This window comes from Microcaecilia unicolor, chromosome 5 (assembly GCF_901765095.1).
Source record: "Microcaecilia unicolor chromosome 5, aMicUni1.1, whole genome shotgun sequence".
NCBI lineage: Eukaryota > Metazoa > Chordata > Amphibia > Gymnophiona > Siphonopidae > Microcaecilia > Microcaecilia unicolor.
The window spans coordinates 229,266,177-229,284,876 of NC_044035.1; the positions used below are offsets into that span (position 1 = coordinate 229,266,177).

General features: G+C 47.5%; 1 protein-coding gene across 1 annotated transcript in view; it reads left to right on the plus strand.

Annotated features, from left to right (window-relative positions):
• Nucleotides 1–6,030, plus strand: part of PSMG1 (proteasome assembly chaperone 1) — a 36,451-nt gene extending 30,421 nt beyond the window's left edge. Inside the window, exons 6-7 of the mRNA XM_030204945.1 lie at nt 1,754–1,890; nt 5,567–6,030. Of these exons, the coding sequence (XP_030060805.1) occupies nt 1,754–1,890; nt 5,567–5,641 (212 nt within the window). The 3' untranslated portion in view covers nt 5,642–6,030. The remainder of the gene's footprint in view (nt 1–1,753; nt 1,891–5,566) is intronic.
• Nucleotides 6,031–18,700: the final 12,670 nt, after the last annotated feature.

The following is an 18,700-nucleotide window of genomic DNA, read 5'->3' on the forward strand; positions in this document are numbered from 1 at the left end:
AAGGTATACATGTTCAGGTCTGCAAGTCTGTCCTCATACGGTTTGCAACGCAAATCCCTTACCATTTTTGTAGCTTTTCTTTGCACCGCTTCCAGTCTTTTTACATCTTTAGCAAGATATGGCCTCCAAAACTGAACACAATACAAGTGGAGCCTTACCAACGACTTGTAGAGGGGCATCAACACCTCCTTTCTTCTGCTAGTTATACCCCTCTCTATGCAGCCTAGCATCCTTCTGGCCATAGCCGCTGTCTTGTCACATTGTTTCTTAACCATATTTAAATACATTAGCTTACATTTCCCGGTGTCTGCTGCCGCGATCGGTAAAAAGTCCGCAGAAGCCCCTTTGTGCATTCATCGCTGGATTCCCTGCTCTCTAAACCAGCTTGAAACGGTCAAAAGCTCATGTTACTGGCCCAGTAAGTTTTATGCATCTTACCCCTAAGTGACTTCACCTGAGTCCATTAATTTTTACTTCATGCTGTTATCAGTTTTTTTTCCTTTTGATTGACTGATGGGTTATGTCTTCCTTAGAGTACTATTCTCAGCTTTCCCTTGTTCTCTGTCTTTCTGTTAAAGTAGGATTAGTACATTCCATATTTCCTTTTTTAATACACTGTGTTTTTCTGCAGCTTGGCCGACCAACTCCCCTACTTCCCTGACCTGTTTCTGGCTGTGCAGAATCCGACCTCTGCCTTAGCACGTAACATGCATATGACCCCCTTAGTGGGAAGGCACTGCACATTTTGAGAGTAATTCTGAAAAGGTCACCTAAAGTTAGCATGGGAATATGGCGGCATCTAAGTACGAATTCTGTATCAGCAGTTATATGCGTAAGTGCTGTTATAGGATACCAGCATAAGTCCATAGTTATGCTCCTAAGTTCAGGCTGAATGACTTGTGTAAATACTCGTGCCTAACTCTTGGTAGTTAGGCATGTAACTGATAGCATTATATAACCTGCACACTTCAGTGCTAGACACGCCCCTAACCTGCCCGTGTCCCTCTCAGGTCCACGTTCCTCATGCAGTTGCATGCTATGGATTTTGTGTGCGCAATTTGTAGAATACCAGCTAAGGACAGTTACACACATAACTGCAAATTAGTGTCAATTAAAGCCAATTATTGGTTAATGCCAGTCAGCAGCCAAGTAAATTAACTTAGACATGTAACTGACACTATTCTATAACTCGTGCTTGCAACTTTCCATTTCAAGCATAAAATTGTGCACACGAGTTATGTGACTGACCTTCCTTGCTGTTTTTTGTTGCCTGATTGTTAGGTGCTAGACAGGCAGTGGCTGTGAGACCCTCCCATGGAAAAGTGCCATGTGCTGTATTTTTGTTTATTATTTGTCACATTTATAATGCACCTAGCAAAAACTTGTTCAAGGTGGCTCACAATGGATACACAAAAACAAACAAACAAATGTGTGATCCCCCCCCCCCCCAACACTCCTTGCCTATCAGTGAACAGGCAGTGCACATGGCAGGCATGTAACTCTTTGAGAGGGACCATGCATATGTATGTTTGATTTAACCCAACGAAAAACTGTGCACACAGCATGTCTGATGCCCCCAGTGGATAAGCTGTGGACATAGCATATGTTTATATCACCCTCTCTTCCCAAGTAGTATGTCCCTGTCAATTCCACATGTTTGATATCTTCTCCCCACAGCAGAAAAGTGTCGCACTTGGCTGGATTGTGTAAAGTTCTGTGCTTTTAATTTATTTATTTATCTTTTTGTTTCTAGTCCTAAGTTATTGTCAGGTATGGAAGATTCCTGCAGTGTTATACCAGTGCTACACTGACCTTCTCAAACTGGATCCTGTCACTATGGAAGCCTTCAGGCCTTTGCTTTTGTCACAGAGCCTTCGCAACGTGGTTGTGGTAAGATGTGTCTTTAGTGTCAACGGTGTGTTGTGGGAGGGCCAATCTATTGCTATACCAAAACTAAAAAATACAAAGTGGATGGTAATAGAATAAAGGGTCAAAAAATGTCTGATAAAGAGAAATAAATAGAAAAGTGAGTGAGAAATGACATACAATAGGTAAACACAAATGGGCTGTCCTAATGTTCAGAGTTTTCCCAAAAGGAGCCAAGTTTATCATTATGGGCATAAAGAAAATGAAGATTCTGAAAACTAACAAAGATAAGATGTCAGTATGGCCATGTTATGGCTATTAGTTCCTGCAACAGTTCTATCACCACCTCCCTTTAGGAAAGGAGCCTGTAGGACAAGGGTCTGCTGTGGGGACTATGAGCATGGAAGGTCAGACTGAAGATCAGCATTCCCATACCTCCCATCTCAGCAACTTGGCAGAGATAAAAAGCTGTAGTCTCAAGGGTGGTGCAGTAATCTGAGAAGGAATGTTCTGTTACTAAAACCTAGCTGAGAGGCTTCCTAACTACAATAATATCAAACAGCAGAAATACGCCAAATCAAGTAATTTTTCTTTCAACAGTTTTATTGATGACACATGAAAATGAGTACAACTAACAATCTAGGTGTACAAGAAGGTAAATGTCAAAGTATTCATAATACAGACAGGATAATATAGGCTGTCATCAAACTTTTACCAATTTCTTCCCCACCCTCCCTCCCCTACCCAACCACCACCCCCTTAGCCTATTATTTACAGTGCAACAGTGTCCTTGATGTCACATCAAGCAAATATACATTGCAAACAATACATTAGGAAATGTAATATAAAAAAAGGTATTAAATTGATCGAATATAAATTCCAACAGTTAAGCGTCAGCAACTTAGAAATAATTGTCACCCCCACCCAACAAAATCTCCACCCCACCCCATCAGATTATAACCCAACTAAATGGGGAGGAGGGACAGAAATAGATCAACCAATGACATCATTGCAACCCCCAGAAGTGAAACCCAAAAGACTGTGTTCCTTCAAGTCTCTCGGATCATTCAAAACATAAAGAAGCCCCCCAGTGGAGTTACCCTTATTCCCCCCCCCCCCCAGGACACCTCTACACAGCCTGCTATCACTGAGCAACCTCACACAACCCCTGAAGAATGTAACTTATTTAGCAAAGAACTACCTTCTAGCAAAATTTGGAGATGAGAGTCCCAGATAAGTAGAAATCTTTGCGTCTGCTTGTGAGAAGAGGAGGCATCTCGAGCTTCCCAAAGGGCCAAAGCATGCACCTGATTTCTCCAGCCCCAAAATGATGGAGTGTCTTCACTTCACCAACCAAGTCTGTGGGGCCAGAGAAACCGATAAGCACAAGGCTGAAACAAAAAAAATGGGTTAGGTCCTTCCAAAAGATTTGAACCTTCTGACAACTCCAAGAAGAGTGGAAGAAGGAATTGTCCTCTGCAGAACACTTGGGACGCTGTACAGTAGATAAAGCCCCGCCTTAAAAGTTGCAGTTGAGAAATATAGGCCCTACTACTATCTGTGGTGTTTTATTTAATGCTAAAAGTGGGTCCCAATCCCGCAAGGGGCTCCCAGGTCCTGTACCCATTTATCTCGCAACCACCTGAATTCTTTCCTCTGCACTCGTTCTGTTAACGCTTTATGGAGGCCAGCAACAGATAACCTGTCCTCAGATATGGAGGCAAAAAAGCCCTTAAGCCTTCCCCTAGTCGTAATTCAAAAGCTGCTTGTGGAAAAAGTAGAATAATAGTGTTTTAGCTGACAATATGCAAAATAATCCTCCCACTCCCTAGACTCTGGGGTGATAAGATCATCCAGCAATTTTAATAGTTCAGTTGGGTTAAGGACGTGTTCCAGAAAAGTCAAACCCCTTGCTTCTCATCTAGCAAATGTTCGATTCTCTCTTCTGGGCAGAAAAGCAACATTACTACGAAGAGGCAGTTGGTCCGTCACCAGCGGATTCCTCCCCAACAGACTGACTAAAAACCTCCAGGCCTCCTGTGATGGATGGAGAAGTAAAGGACACTTTGACCCCAGGGACGCGGAAATGCCCAGTGTGGGGCCTGCAACAAGGAGAGAAAGTGATAAGGCAAAAATAAAGCTCTCTCATAAGATATAGGAGCGTAGTCTCAGCCTCCAGTGATCCAGTCGAATAGATGATGCAGTAAGCAGGCCAGATTATAAATTAGAATATTGGGGAGACCCAAACCCCCCATGGCCCAGGTACCCACCAACCAGTGATATCAGATCTTAGCTTTCTTTTTCATCCAGCAGAATTTGGAAAACAGCCTGTTCAAATGAATAAGATCCTTGTTTAGTAATCACAAAGGGAGGATTTGAAGTAGATGTAACCATTTAAGAAAGGGAACCATTTTGATCAAATTTATCCTGCCCATTAGGGACACCGGCAGATGATGCCAAACCTCTAAATGGCATCTCGTCTCCTCCAAAATTTGGGGGATATTTGCAGAATAAAGGCCACTACTTACTGATCAAGTACAAAACAAAAATACTGAAATCATTGACCAGTGACAGACTAAAACATTTATTAGGGAAAAGGCAGACATTATAGTACATAATACCAGTGTACCTGCATGTAACTCACCTTGAGCTACTAATGAAAAAGGTGTGAGCAAAATCCAAATAAATAAATAAAATAAATACATAAGGGTAGGGCGGCCACTGTGTTTATCACAATACTTACCAGGAGTGTTTGACCACCAAAACATTCATTTCCCACACGCACCAAAAGCGGACCTACCTCTCATGCAAATATTTTTAAAAATTTCGCAGAGAAACCATCCAAACCAGGTGCCTTTCCTCCCTTAAGGCCCTTTATGACTAACACAAATTCATCCAGGTGGAAAGGAGCCTCTAGTTGTGCACATTCCTCACTAGTCAGTTTCGGTAACTCAAGCCCTTGCAAAAAATCCTGAATCAATGTTATCTCTACCCCTTCCCCTCTGCTATACAAACATTGATAAAACTGTAACACTCAAAGGAGAATAAGGGGGAGAAACTCAGGGTAAATAAAAGGGGGATGACTTGGGGGGGGGGGGAGGGGATGGTGAAAATTCTTAATGGAATTATAGTAGATTAAGGAGGGATCAGCCCTGGAACAGCTTGGAGAAAAGGCGGTTGAGAGGAGATATGATAGAAGTCTATAAAATAATGAGTAGAGTTGAATGGGTAGATGTGAAGCATCTGTTTACGCTTTCCAAAAATACTAGGACTAGGGGGCATGCGATGAAGCTACAATGTAGTATATTTAAAACGAATCGGAGAAAATGTTTCTTTTCTCAACGTGTAATTAAACTCTGGAATTCGTTGCCAGAGAATGTGGTAAAGGTGGTTAGCTTAGCGGAGTTTAAAAAAGGTTTGGGCATCTTCATAAAGGAAAAGTCCATAGACCATTATTAAATGGTCTTGGGGAAAATCCACTATTTCTGGGATAAGCAGTATAGAATGTTTTGTACTTTTTTGGGATCTTCCCATGTATTTGTGACCTGGATTGGCCACTGTTGGAAACAGGATGCTGGGTTTGATGGACCTTTGGTCTTTCCCAGCATGGCAATACTTACGTACTTGTGTAAGGTTTGAAGCAAGTCTCAAGAGCAATACATAGTCACCATTTTGTTTCTTTTTCTTTTTCCTTTGGCAGGACTCCTCTAAAAGCACAGAGGCAATGAAGAAATTAATGAAAACCACTGAAATTCAAAGTAATCTGTATATATAAAGTTTATAGCTGTGCTAAAAATGTCAGCAAGTTGCAGCAGATCACAGCTATGCACTTTTTGCTGTCATTCTCTTGAAAATGCTTTGAAATTGGAGCACCATTTTATTGGGGGAGGCAGGGTGAGAAGGTGCTTTCCCAATAGTTCTGAAACAATTCCTGGAGAATTTTTAACTTTTAAAATGTTTTTTTTTTTTTTTTAAACTTATGGTGGTCTTTTTGTGGCTTCTCAACTCTCTAAGTTCTGGATATTGCCACCAGATGGCAGCAGTGTTTTACATTCCTGAATGAGAACTGGGCAGCTTATATAAATCACAAAACAGTAACTTAACCCAGTATGGTGTGATCTGGTTTAATTTTTAGAAAATGATAAAATAAATATTTTTCCAACATTTCTGTATGTCTGATTTTTGTACCACTTGTCTGTTTGGCTATTTTTAAATTTTAAACTGAGCAAGAAGAAAAGCCAAAGAGGAATCTCTTCAGACTTTGCTTTTATGTGAACATGTTTTATTTAATCCTGACAACTACTACTACTTATCATTTTTATAGTGATACTAGACATACACAGTGCTGTACACATTATATGCATGTACTTTCTCTGTCCATAGAGGGCTCACAATCTAAGTTTTGCTTTTTTTACACCTGGGGCAATGGAGGGTTAAGTGACTTGCCCAAGGTCACAAGTAGCTGCAGTTGGAATTGAACCCAGTTTGCCAGGATCAAAGCCTCTGCACTGACCATTAAGCCACTCCTCCACTCGGGACAGTCCCTTCTTAGTAGAGCTTACAACCTATTCAAGATAGAGATTTCCTCACCTCTTTATTCCCTTACCCTTAATTGTTCTGTTTGTTTACCTGTCGTATATAGATTGTAAGCACTTTGAGCAGGGACTGTCTTTTTGTGTATGGTGTACAGCACTGCGTATGCCGTGTAGCGCTATAGAAATGATAAGTAGTAGTAGGATAATAAGGGATTAGAAAGGAACATTTACTTTGGGAATGATTAAAACAACAAGAGTATTAAATAGATGAATAAGGTGTTAAGAGTTAAAAGCAGCCTCAAAAAGGTGGGCTCTTAGCCTGGATTTGAATAGGGCCAGAGACAGACAATGACGTACCAACTCAGGAAGTCTAGTCCAGTCACACAGCACAGCAAAATAAGGAAAGGAGTCTAGAATTGGCAGTGGAGGAGAAGGGTATGGATAAGAACGGCTTACCAGATAAAGTTCCCAGAGAGGGGTGTAGGGAGAGGAAAGAGACCACGAAGCTGCAGAATGAATGCACTTGTAAGTCAGTAAGAGGAGTTTGAATTGTATACAGAAATAGAAAAGGAGCCAGTGAAGTGACTTGAGAAGAGAGAGGGCTTATGTAAGAGTAGTGACATTGGTAGATGATGTGCAGCAGAATTTGAACAGATTGAAGGGGAGAGGGAAGTTCAGTGGGAAACTTTTGAGGAGCAAGTTGCAGTATTCTAAGTGGGAGGTGATGAGAGCATGGATAAGGTTTTTAGCAGTGTGTTCAGAAAGGAAGAGATGTAATTTGGTGATGTTAGAGAAAGAAATGACAAGTTTTAGCAGTTGGTTGGACATGTGAAGAGAAAGAGAGAGTGGAGTCAAAGATGATCTCATGGTTATGAGGTGAGGAGATAAGAGGATGACAGTGTTATTGACAGAGAATGGAGGAAGAGGAGAGTTGGGTTTAGGAGGAAAGGTAAGAAGCTCTGTCTTGATCATGTTCAGTTTCATATAGCGGTGGCGCATCCAGGCAATAATTTCAAGCAAGCAGACTGAGACTTGGGCCTGGATTCCTGGTGAAATTTCTGATGTGGAGAGAGAGATCTGGGAATCATCAGCATAAAGATGGTATCGAAGATATGCATGAGATAGATTTGCATACAATTGAAGCAGTGTACATCCAAATTTTTGGAAACTTGAACTTGGTGTCCATTGTGACTAGAGGGTTACCCACCCCTAATAATGTCTTTTAGATGACAAATTCCTCCAGGGGGAATTCTGCACAATGTAGAATTTGAACAAAATTCCCCTCCTGTGCAGAACGTTGCACAAGAAGCAGAGACAGAAGTGGTAGTGATTATCCAGTTTGTCTTTTTCTTTTCCCCCCACTATGCTTATCAGGGCAAGCAGAGGAGAATAGCTATAAATTGAGAGAAAGCTGGGGTGTGTCAGGCCTGACTGGTGAGGAACCAAGCCTTTATGTTGGAGGAAACGCTACAGAAAAAATTACAAATAAAGGATGCTGTATTTCAATATTGTGTCCAGAAATTTCAAAATGTTTGTGCAGAATTCCTCAGTAGTGTATCCAAAGCACATAGTTCTCTAGAGTAGTGATTCTCAGCCTAGTCCTCTGGACACTCCCAGCCAGTTTAGATTTCAGGAAATCCATAACAGACATGAATGAGAGAGATTTGCATGCCCTGCCTCCATTGTATCCTGAAAACTCGACTGGATTGAGAACCACTGCTGTACAATATGGTTTCCCAAATCTGTCCTGTATGAACCCCAAGTATTCAGGATGTCTGAAATGAATATGTATGAGAGAAATTTTAATATAGTGGAGGCATAATGGATATCATGAAAATCTGACCAGCTGTTTTGGGAACCATTGTTTTAGATAAGGAAAGGGAAAAGGGATGGGATTTGATATACCGTCTTTCTATGGTTACAATCAAAGCGGTTTACATATTATATACAGGTACACTACTTATTTTGTACCTGGGGCAATGGAGGGTTGAGTGACTTGCCCAGAGTTGTAAGGAGCTGCAATGGGAATCAAACCCACTTCACCTGGTTTCAGGCCATTGCACTAACCATTAGGCTTCTCCACCACTCAGCTGACCTATGTTTTCTAAATTGTTACTACAACAACCATTGCAACAAAATTTCCCAGCTCAGGACAAATGTAACCAAATAACCCTGTATGACAAACAGCCTGTGAACTCTCGGTTTGTTTTAGCTAGCGAATGTGCCTTTTAGGAAACAGAAGTAGCAATAGAAAGCAGAAGGAAACATATTTTTTAATGTAATATTTGTGACTGACAACATCAGAGAATGTGTCAGAATGCTGTCAGACAACATTCAAGAATGTGTCAGGAATCATGCATGCACACAGACGTGCACACATTTCTATTCCCCTACCTAAACATAATATTAAGAATATTCAAAAAACAAATACAATTGTTAATCTCTAAGGATGGTAGTTGGTAAGGGGCATTACACCCATAACGCTTGTTAAACAGTGATAATGTGTTATATCACCGTAACACGTTAATGTAAGTTACCACGGGATACGTAGTAGTGAGCTGCAGAGCTTACAAAACACCTTATTCCATATCATCAAGCTGATCAATCCATAGACTGGTGGGTTGTGTCCATCTACCAGCAGGTGGAGATAGAGAGCAATCCTTTTGCCTCCCTATATGTGGTCATGTGCTGCCGGAAACTCCTGTATGTTCTCTATCTCAGCAGGTGGTGGTCACACACAGCAGCAGCTCTGGCTAGGCCTCCAAGCCTAATTTTTAGGTTTTGTTGAGTGCCTGGGGTTGAGGGCTCTTCTTGAGCAAGTGCAAACCTGGTGGCGCCAGGTCCCTCCTTTTCTCCCCCCTCCCGCTGGCTCCGTTAAAAAAAAAAAAAAAAAAAAAAATTTTGGACGTCCTTAAGGGCGTTTATTTCGACGTTTATTTAAACGTTTATTGCAGCTACTCACTGGGACACCGGTTCGTTACAGCTCGGAGCGGAAAGCAGGTAATTTTTACCTTTTTGTAGCGGGCAGGGGGTTCCCCGATTGATCTTCACGTGGCATATGGCGTCGGAGGGCGAGGGCGCAAAGAATCGCTCCCCGGATCGCGTGTGCGCTCCTAGAGGGGATGCGGGGGTCTTAAAGCCTGATTCGCACTTGTTGGGTGACAGTTTGGAGACCGATGAGTGTCCCGGTTCTTCCTCCGGTGTGGCGGCTTTTCCCGCCATAAACGCCCATCCCCCGCTGCTCGCCTCCGCCATCTTGGCCGGCCACGCTGCTCGGACGGCTTCTTCTTGGGCCGCCCTTGAGGTGGGAGACGTTAATGCCATGAACGCCCTTAATTTGGGCGACGGCATAAAAGCGGCTAAAGTTAAGCGCCGTTCTTCCCGCGCGGCTCCTTCGCGGAGTGTCGCGCCGGATGCCATCTTGGATGCGCAGCATGTTTCTCCCCCGCTCTTGCGAGCGCCGGTTGAGGGTGTGTCTAGGGCTGTGGCCCAGGCTGCTGAAGTGCACAGTCTGGGGGGTTTCTCCCCCGAGTTTATTTTGCTGCTGCATCAGGCCTTCCTTATGCAAAACGCTGCCCCTTCTCCCTTGTCCGACAAAGGGGTTGAGGCCCCCGGAAGTAAACGCCCTCGGGTGGATTCCCAGGCCTTGGAGGACTTTGTCTCCTCCGATGTAGATGAGGGCAGCGTATCAGAGTTCTCCCAACGGTCCTTTGGGGATTCCTTGGAGGAGACGGATCCCCGCTCGGATGGAGCGGATGACCCCTCTGCAGCGCGGATCTTTCGCTCAGAGGATTTGCCCAACCTGTTTTTGCAGGCCATGAGCATTTTGAAGATTTCCTCTCCGGAGGACGTCTCTCCCTCAGCCCCTGTTGGCTCCGCCATTATGCTGGGGACGAAGCGCCCGCCTAGAACCTTCCACGTGCATGAGGCCATGCACACCTTGATTTCAGCTCAATGGGATGTCCCGGAAGCGAGCCTCAAAGTGGCTAGGGCTATGTCCCGCCTCTATCCTTTGCCTGAAGGTGAACTTGAGGCCTTTTTGTGGCCTACCGTGGATTCTTTAATCACTGCGGTGACTAAGAAAACGGCGTTGCCGGTGGAAGGTGGCACGGCCCTAAAGGACGCCCAAGACAGAAGATTGGAGGCGGCCTTAAGGTCGTCCTTTGAGGCGGCTGCTTTAAGTTTGCAGGCCTCAGTGTGCGGCTCCTATGTGGCTAGGGCGTGCCTGACTATGGTGCAGCGGGCTTCCCCCTCGGATCCTTCCTTGAGGGCTGATTGGCCGGCCCTGGAATCGGGCTTGGCCTATTTGGCAGACTTGCTGTATGATGTCTTGAGAGCCTCGGCTAAAGGAATGGCTCAGACAATCTCTGCGCGGCGGTGGCTTTGGCTGAAGTATTGGTCTGCTGACCACGCCTCTAAGTCCCGCCTGGCTAAATTGCCTTTTAAAGGCAAGCTGCTCTTTGGGGTCGAGCTGGACAAAATCGTGACCGATCTCGGCACGTCTAAGGGCAAGAGGTTACCAGAGGTCAGGGCTCGGGTCAGTACTCGCCCCGGTAACTCCAGAGGACGGTTTCAGGAAGCCTGTCGGTACCGCCCGGGCAGGTCGGGCTCTTCTGCCCCCTCTTCCTTCAAGAGGAACTTCTCCCCCAAGCAGCGTTACTTTCGCAGAGACCGCCGTCCCGGATGTGCGCCCTCCGGTCCTCCCCCAGGGTCTCGTACCCAATGACGGGGCCTTGGTCCACGCCCCAGTGCAGATTGGAGGACGGCTGTCCTCGTTTCTGGGCGAGTGGACCAGAGTAACTTCAGACGCTTGGGTGCTGGAAGTCATCAGAGACGGCTACAAGCTAGAGTTCTGCCGACCCTTAAGAGACGGGTTTGTACTCTCTCCCTGCAAGTCTCCGGTCAAAGCTGTGGCAGTGCAGCAGACTTTGGACAAACTGATCCGCCTGGGCGCGGTCGTTCCGGTGCCAGTAAATCAGCTTGGCAAGGGACGTTACTCCATTTACTTTGTGGTACCAAAGAAAGGAGGTTCTGTCCAGCCTATCCTCGACCTCAAAGGGGTCAATCGGGCCTTGAAAGTTCGGCACTTTCGCATGGAGACTCTCCGCTCTGTGATAGCGGCAGTGAAGGCAGGGGAGTTCCTGGCATCCTTGGACATCAAGGAAGCGTACTTGCATATTCCCATCTGGCCTCCTCATCAATGCTTTCTGCGTTTTGCAGTCCTGGGCCGACACTTCCAGTTCAGAGCCCTCCCGTTCGGGTTGGCTACTGCTCCGCGGACCTTCTCCAAAGTAATGGTGGTCATCGCGGCCTTCCTGAGAAAGGAAGGAGTCCAAGTCCATCCTTATCTGGACGACTGGCTGATCCGAGCCCCCTCTTATGCAGAGTGCGGCAAAGCTGTGGACCGGGTGATTGCACTTTTGAGCTCCCTGGGGTGGATCATCAACTGGGAGAAAAGCCAGCTGCGCCCGACTCAGTCCCTAGAGTATCTGGGAGTTCGTTTCGACACCCAAGTGGGCAGAGTGTTCCTGCCGGACAATCGGATTGTCAAACTTCAGGCTCAGGTGGACCAGTTCCTAGTAGCCTCTCCTCTTCGGGCTTGGGACTATGTGCAGCTGTTGGGCTCTATGACGGCCACGATGGAAGTAGTGCCCTGGGCCAGGGCTCATATGAGACCACTCCAACACTCTCTGCTGCAGCGCTGGACTCCAGTGTCGGAGGATTATGCTGTGCGCCTTCCATTGGACCCAGCAGTGCGCAAGGCGCTGAGCTGGTGGCTGAAGACAGACAAGTTGTCTGCAGGAATGCCTCTTGTGACCCCGGAGTGGATTGTGGTCACGACGGACGCCTCTTTGTTGGGCTGGGGAGCCCACTGCTTGGGAAGGACAGCGCAGGGGCTTTGGTCTCCTGCAGAGGCAAAGTGGTCTATCAACCTCCTAGAACTCAGAGCCATTCGGTTGGCGCTTGTGGAGTTCCTCCCGGTACTGGCGTTGAAGCCAGTACGGGTTCTGTCGGACAATGCCACGGCTGTGGCCTATGTCAACCGCCAGGGAGGTACCAAGAGCGCCCTTCTAGCCAAGGAGGCTATGAATCTTTGCAAGTGGGCGGAAGCGAACCTGGAACAGCTGTCAGCGGCCCACATTGCCGGAGTCATGAATGTCAAGGCGGACTTTCTCAGTCGCCATACCTTGGATCCCGGAGAGTGGCAGCTATCTGCTCAGGAGTTCTTGGACATCACGAAGCGCTGGGGCCAGCCGAGCCTAGATCTGATGGCGTCATCGGCCAATTGCCAAGTGCCGCGCTTTATCAGCAGAGGACGGGACCCTCGATCTCTGGGAGTAGATGCTCTCCTCCAACAGTGGCCGACACAGGAGCTTCTCTATGGGTTCCTGCCCTGGCCCATGTTGGGCAGGGTGCTAGACCGTGGCAAAGCATCCGGGCCGGGTAATCCTGGTGGGTCCGGACTGGCCCAGACGTCCCTGGTATGCGGACTTGATCAGGCTCTCAGTGGACGATCCTCTGCGACTGCCAGCGGAGCAGGGCCTGTTGCATCAGGGTCCCGTGGTGATGGAGGATCCCTCCCCCTTTGGTCTTACGGCCTGGCTATTGAGCGGCAGCGTCTGAGAAAGAAGGGCTTCTCAGACAAGGTAATCGCCACTATGCTGAGAGCGAGGAAGTGCTCTACTTCTACTGCTTACGCCAGGGTTTGGCGTACCTTTGCAGCGTGGTGTGAAGCAGGCTCACTTTCTCCCTTCACTGCTCCAATTTCTTCAGTGTTGGCGTTCCTGCAAGAAGGTCTGGAGAAAGGCCTGTCGCTCAGTTCCCTTAAAGTCCAGGTAGCGGCTCTGGCTTGCTTCAGGGGCCGCCTGAAGGGTGCTTCCCTGGCTTCGCAGCCAGATGTGGTGCGCTTTCTCAAGGGAGTTAATCACCTGCGCCCTCCTCTGCACTCAGTGGTGCCTGCGTGGAATCTCAATCTGGTACTAAGAGCCTTGCAGAAGCCGCCTTTTGAACCCTTGTCAAGGGCATCTCTGAAAGACTTGACGTTGAAAGCAGTCTTTTTGGTGGCTATCACTTCAGCCAGAAGAGTTTCCGAGCTCCAGGCGCTCTCATGTCGAGAGCCTTTTCTGCAGTTCACTGAGGCAGGAGTGTCTATTCGCACAGTGCCTTCCTTCCTGCCCAAGATTGTTTCTCGCTTCCCTATGAATCAGCAGCTCTGTTTCCCTTCCTTTCGTAGGGAGGACTACCCAGAGGAATACTCTGCTCTCAAATATCTGGATGTGAGACGAGTCATCATCAGATACTTGGAAGTGACCAATGATTTCCGGAAGTCGGATCATCTGTTTGTCCTGTTTGCAGGTCCTCGTAAGGGTCTGCAGGCTGCTAAGCCTACAGTGGCAAGATGGGTCAAGGAAGCCATTGCAGTGGCTTATGTGGCCGCGGGGAAGGTGCCGCCTATCCAGCTGAAGGCTCACTCCACTAGAGCTCAGGCGGCCTCGATGGCAGAGGCCGGGTCCGTCTCCTTGGAGGAGATTTGCAAGGCGGCAACTTGGGCATCGGCCCATACCTTCTCCAGGCATTACCGCTTGACTGTGGCTGCTCGGGCGGAGGCCCGGTTTGGAGCTTCAGTGTTGCGGTCAGGGATTTCTATGTCCCGCCCTGGGTGAGTACTGCTTCGGTACATCCCACCAGTCTATGGATTGATCAGCTTGATGATATGGAAGGTAAAATTATGTATCATACCTGATAATTTTCTTTCCATTAATCATAGCTGATCAATCCATAGCCCCTCCCAGATATCTGTACTGTTTATATTCTGGTTGCATTTCAGGGGCAAGTTTAGTCTTCAGTTCAGGAGGACTTCGTGTTCAAGTTTTTTCAATTGGATTCTTCAAGAGTTGAGACGAGTTTGTGTTACAGTGAGCTGCTGCATTCCTCTCCCCTCCGTTTTACGGGGCTGGATTGAGACCTAAATTCTGCCGGCGTTCCCTCCCGCTTCGGGCAGTTGTAGGGCAGCTTTGTACCCCTCCCGCTTCGGCGGTGTTAGGGTCAGTCAGCTCCTCCCACGGTTGCGGTTGCAGGATAAGCCAGATCCCCCCGCATCGGCGGGTGTGGTGTCCCTCCCCCGCTCCGCGGGGATGAGCTGGACGGATTCCCCTCCCCCACTTGTGTGGGGATGAGCTGGGTTAATTCCCCTCCCCCGTTTCGGCGGTGGTGAGCTGGGCAGAGTGTCCCTTTGTGGGTGTAATTCTCTAAGTGCTGAGTCCTGCGGATGGAGCTTGGATATCGACATACTGAGGAGTTTCCGGCAGCACATGACCACATATAGGGAGGCAAAAGGATTGCTCTCTATCTCCACCTGCTGGTAGATGGACACAACCCACCAGTCTATGGATTGATCAGCTATGATTAATGGAAAGAAAATTATCAGGTATGATACATAATTTTACCTTATGATGTAAATCGAATAATGCAGCTTGTGGTGAACACTGCAAGCTGTGTTATTTAAAGAAAAATAGCACCAGTTAAAAAATGATGTTTATTTGGATTTATTTACCGCCTTTTTGAAGGAATTCACTCAAGGCAGTGTTCAGTAAGAATAGATCAAACATGAGCAGGAAGCAATTAGAGCAGTAAAAATATTCGAACAGTGGATGGGGAGTGGCAGGGTGGCGGAAGGGTGGTGAAACGGTGGGGGGGGGGGGGGGGGCGGCAGACCAAAATGTGCCCCCCACCGGTGGCTCTGGCCCCCTCCCACCGCGAGGTCTGGCTACGCCCCTGGCCTATAGTTTCCAACTTCTTCTTTGTCACCACTTTTGTGAAGAGGGACCACATTCATTCTTCTCCAATCCCACGGAATCTCCCTCGTCTCCAAGGATTTATCAAACAAGTCTAAGAGGACCCACCAGAACCTCTCTGAGCTCCCTCAATATCCTGGGATGGCTTTGCTCATCTTTAAATTTTCAAGTTGTTCATAAACACTTTCTTCCATGAACGGTGCTATATCCACTCTATTCTCCTATGTACCTGTGCCAGTCAATTGTGGTCTTCTCCAGGATTTTCTTCAGTGAACACAGAAGTACTTGTTTAGCACGTATGCTTTTTTCTCATCATTATCCACATAGTGGTTCACAGCATCTTTCAGTCTCAGAATTCCATTTTTAGTCTTTCTCCTTTTACTAATATATCTAAAAAAAAATTTGTCGCCCCTACTTCTTTTTTTTTTTTTTAATTTTTTATTTATAACTATTTACATTTTTACAAGCGATAAAACAACTTTCCGGAAATACAGAGAAAGTAATATATAGGAATTATTTCAGTCAGATAATTCTATTGTGTTCCTTAGACCACTAAATAGGGAGAGTGAAACAAGACAAGGAGATCAATTAAACAGTAAACAGAAAAAAAAGTGGTATTAACCTGATTATCCCCAGATATTACTCATCTAATTCATTATTCCACATTGATCATCTGGTTGGCTTCTTCAAGGCCAATACGGTGTATAGTCAAATCATTTCATTAAAAACATACTTATTGTCCAATATTAGTTAGAAATAATACATCTGATTACATTCTTTCTGTTTTAAAAACCAGAAGTTATTTTAACAATACATATACTTAAGTCTCTAATTCAAATCCCACTGATTAAAGTAATCCCAGTTTTCACAGGCTTCACTCCTTTTAAAGTAATAATTGAGGAAATATTTCTGAGGAAAACTTTAGGAGTCATACACGGAACTCTGGGAAAAACAATAATCTCGATATTAATCATCTATAATAATATTCATTTTATTATTCAAAGTTTCTGGTCTATTATCATTTTCAAAATCATAACATAGTAATTTAGTAGATGATGGCAGAAAAAGACCTGCACGGTCCATCCAGTCTGCTGAGGAGGAAGGAGGTGTTTTAGTGAGCTCTGCTGACTTCCAGTGGAAAGGGAGTGAGACCTAGCTCCCTCCCCAAAGATGAGGAGGGTCCCTGGGGAGAAGGCCTCAGGAAAGTCCCAGGCTATGGGGCCTCCTGGGGCCCGGGACCAGAAGGCCGAAAGGAGTGGCTCTCTCCCTGGTTTGACTACCGGGAGAAGGGAAAGGAGTCCAGTGGACCGAAGGGAGAAGCAGCCCAGTGGAGGCCACCAGAGCATTTCCCCCTCCATGGCCCAGCTTGCGGAAGGTAAGCGAGAAGACAGTGGAGGGGGGAGGAAGATAGTACAGGCCCCAGAAGGGCGCTTCCAAGGAAGGGAGAAGGAAGAGGCGATGGAAGTTTGCCAGAAGCCTTTGCTGGAGGCAGCTGAGAGTGAGAGTGAGGAGAATGGATCGTCAGATGAGGAGTTCCTTGAAGTGAGCTATGACCCTGATGATCCAGCAAGTAGTGTGGTAAATATTGTAAGACGAATTAAGCTGGTGGAAAAAGAAGTAGTGGAGCTAGGAAAACGTCTGAAAATGGCAAGAACTATGTGTAAATTTGCCCCAGCGGAGCACAGACAAATGTATGTTAAAGAGGAAGCCCGGATATCAAAGTTGTTGGGGAAAAAAGAACACTTGTTGAACTGTTTAAAAAAGGGCTCTGTGAATCCTTTGAGGGAGCTCTATGTTAACCGAGAAAGGATGGCTTCAATACCTCAGTCTGGGGGTTCAGGAACACTACAGTTGCAGCAAGCTTCAGTGTCTTCAGCAGCATTAGACTCAAAAGAGTTGTCTGGGTTCAGAGGTGACCCCACTTTAAAATACATGAGACAGTTGGCAACACAGTCTAGAGCACTTACCCAGCAGCCAGAGGATAAGGAGGCAGCGGCAGGACATGGCTCTGAGGTGGGGGCTGGAGTAGAGATCCTACCTGTGGAGGGGAGGACAGAACTCAGTAACTTTTCAAAACTCCAGATAATGGAGGCAGCAGAGGGAGACGCAGGTAGCAGCCTGTTTTCTACAGAGGTGGTGGTCGAAGTCTCAGAGGGCTTACCTGCAGTTGTGCAAACAGCAGAGACAGTTGCCGTGAAGGAGGCCCTGTTGGAAAAGGGTCAGCAGAGGCAGACTCCGGTATTTTTGGCCGGGTCTGCAATGACTGAAGTGGAAACCGAAGCAGCATGGCATCTGGAGAAGCCCCGCCCACGAAGTCCGGGAGCAGGGGAGGTCTTCCCTGAGCATGGAGTAGCTGGCGGTTTACAGGAGAGGGGTCGGAGAGAGAGGAATAGGAGCGGGCAGCAGCTGGGAGCTCATTTGACCAGCTGTCCATTACAAGAGGTGAAATCGGGGGGTGCTAACAGCCAGCCTGTGGCGGAATCGGGAACAGACAAGCCATGCCCCCGGGAAGCGCCAGCCATTGGGAGAACGCAGGAGGGACTGCACCAGAAGCAAGGGGGAAGTAACCCGATTGTTGAGAGACTTTCGTTGACTACAGAAGTGGACATGGCAAGTCTAACAGATGTGCAGCGGGTGGTGGAGCAGACCTGCCAGCAGGACGGCTGGGAGCGAGGAGCCAAGGGGAGCGGCGGAGTTCCGGAGGCTTCGCCCCTGGTGCCGGAGGTTGGAGGGAGTTCGGGGGCAGAGCGAGCAGGGAGTCTGGTATCGCCAGCTGCAGACCTGACTGGGCAGGTGCCAGAGTATCGCCAGGAGACAGAGGAGAGGAGGCGATTAGCCCAGAGGCTGGAGCCTGCAGTGGCAGGGACGAGCAGGGACGTTCCAGGAAGTGGTGATGGGCAGGACAATCAGTTGGAGGCAGCCCAAGCCGCAGAACTGACTATGGACGTTGCTGGATGTTTGTCTGAGAGGGAAGGGGACGGGGGACAACGGGAGGGGGAGGGGGCGGTGGATATTGAGGAAGGGAGAGGGATGAGGGGAGGGGCAGAGGGACAGAAGGGGGGGGAGGCAGAGGGAAGGGCTGGAACAAGTGTGGAGGGGGGGCGGTGGGGGCTGGGGTCCAAGTCCTTTGCGGCAGTAGTCCAGGGAGGGGGAAGGAGGGAGGGGGGGAGATCGGGTGGTTTTGAGGGCCCAGGGAGGGGTTGGGGGGGAGCGGGGACAGGGGGTGGACAGCTGCCTAAGCGGCGAAATGTGGTACAGCTGAAATGGATAGGGGAGGGGGCAATGCCCTCCAGGGATCGGGTCTTGAGGCTGGTGATGGGGATGGGGTTTATACCCGAGGACTTTTACGCGTGTATACACCCCATCAACATCCCAGAATATGACTTGAGCTTCATGACCCAGAGGGGGATGGAAATATTCTGGGAAAGGTACGAGGGGGTGAGGGGAAAGGGGGAGTGGCGGGACCTCAGGGCCATTCCAGTCAGCAAGCCGGACCTGGTGCAG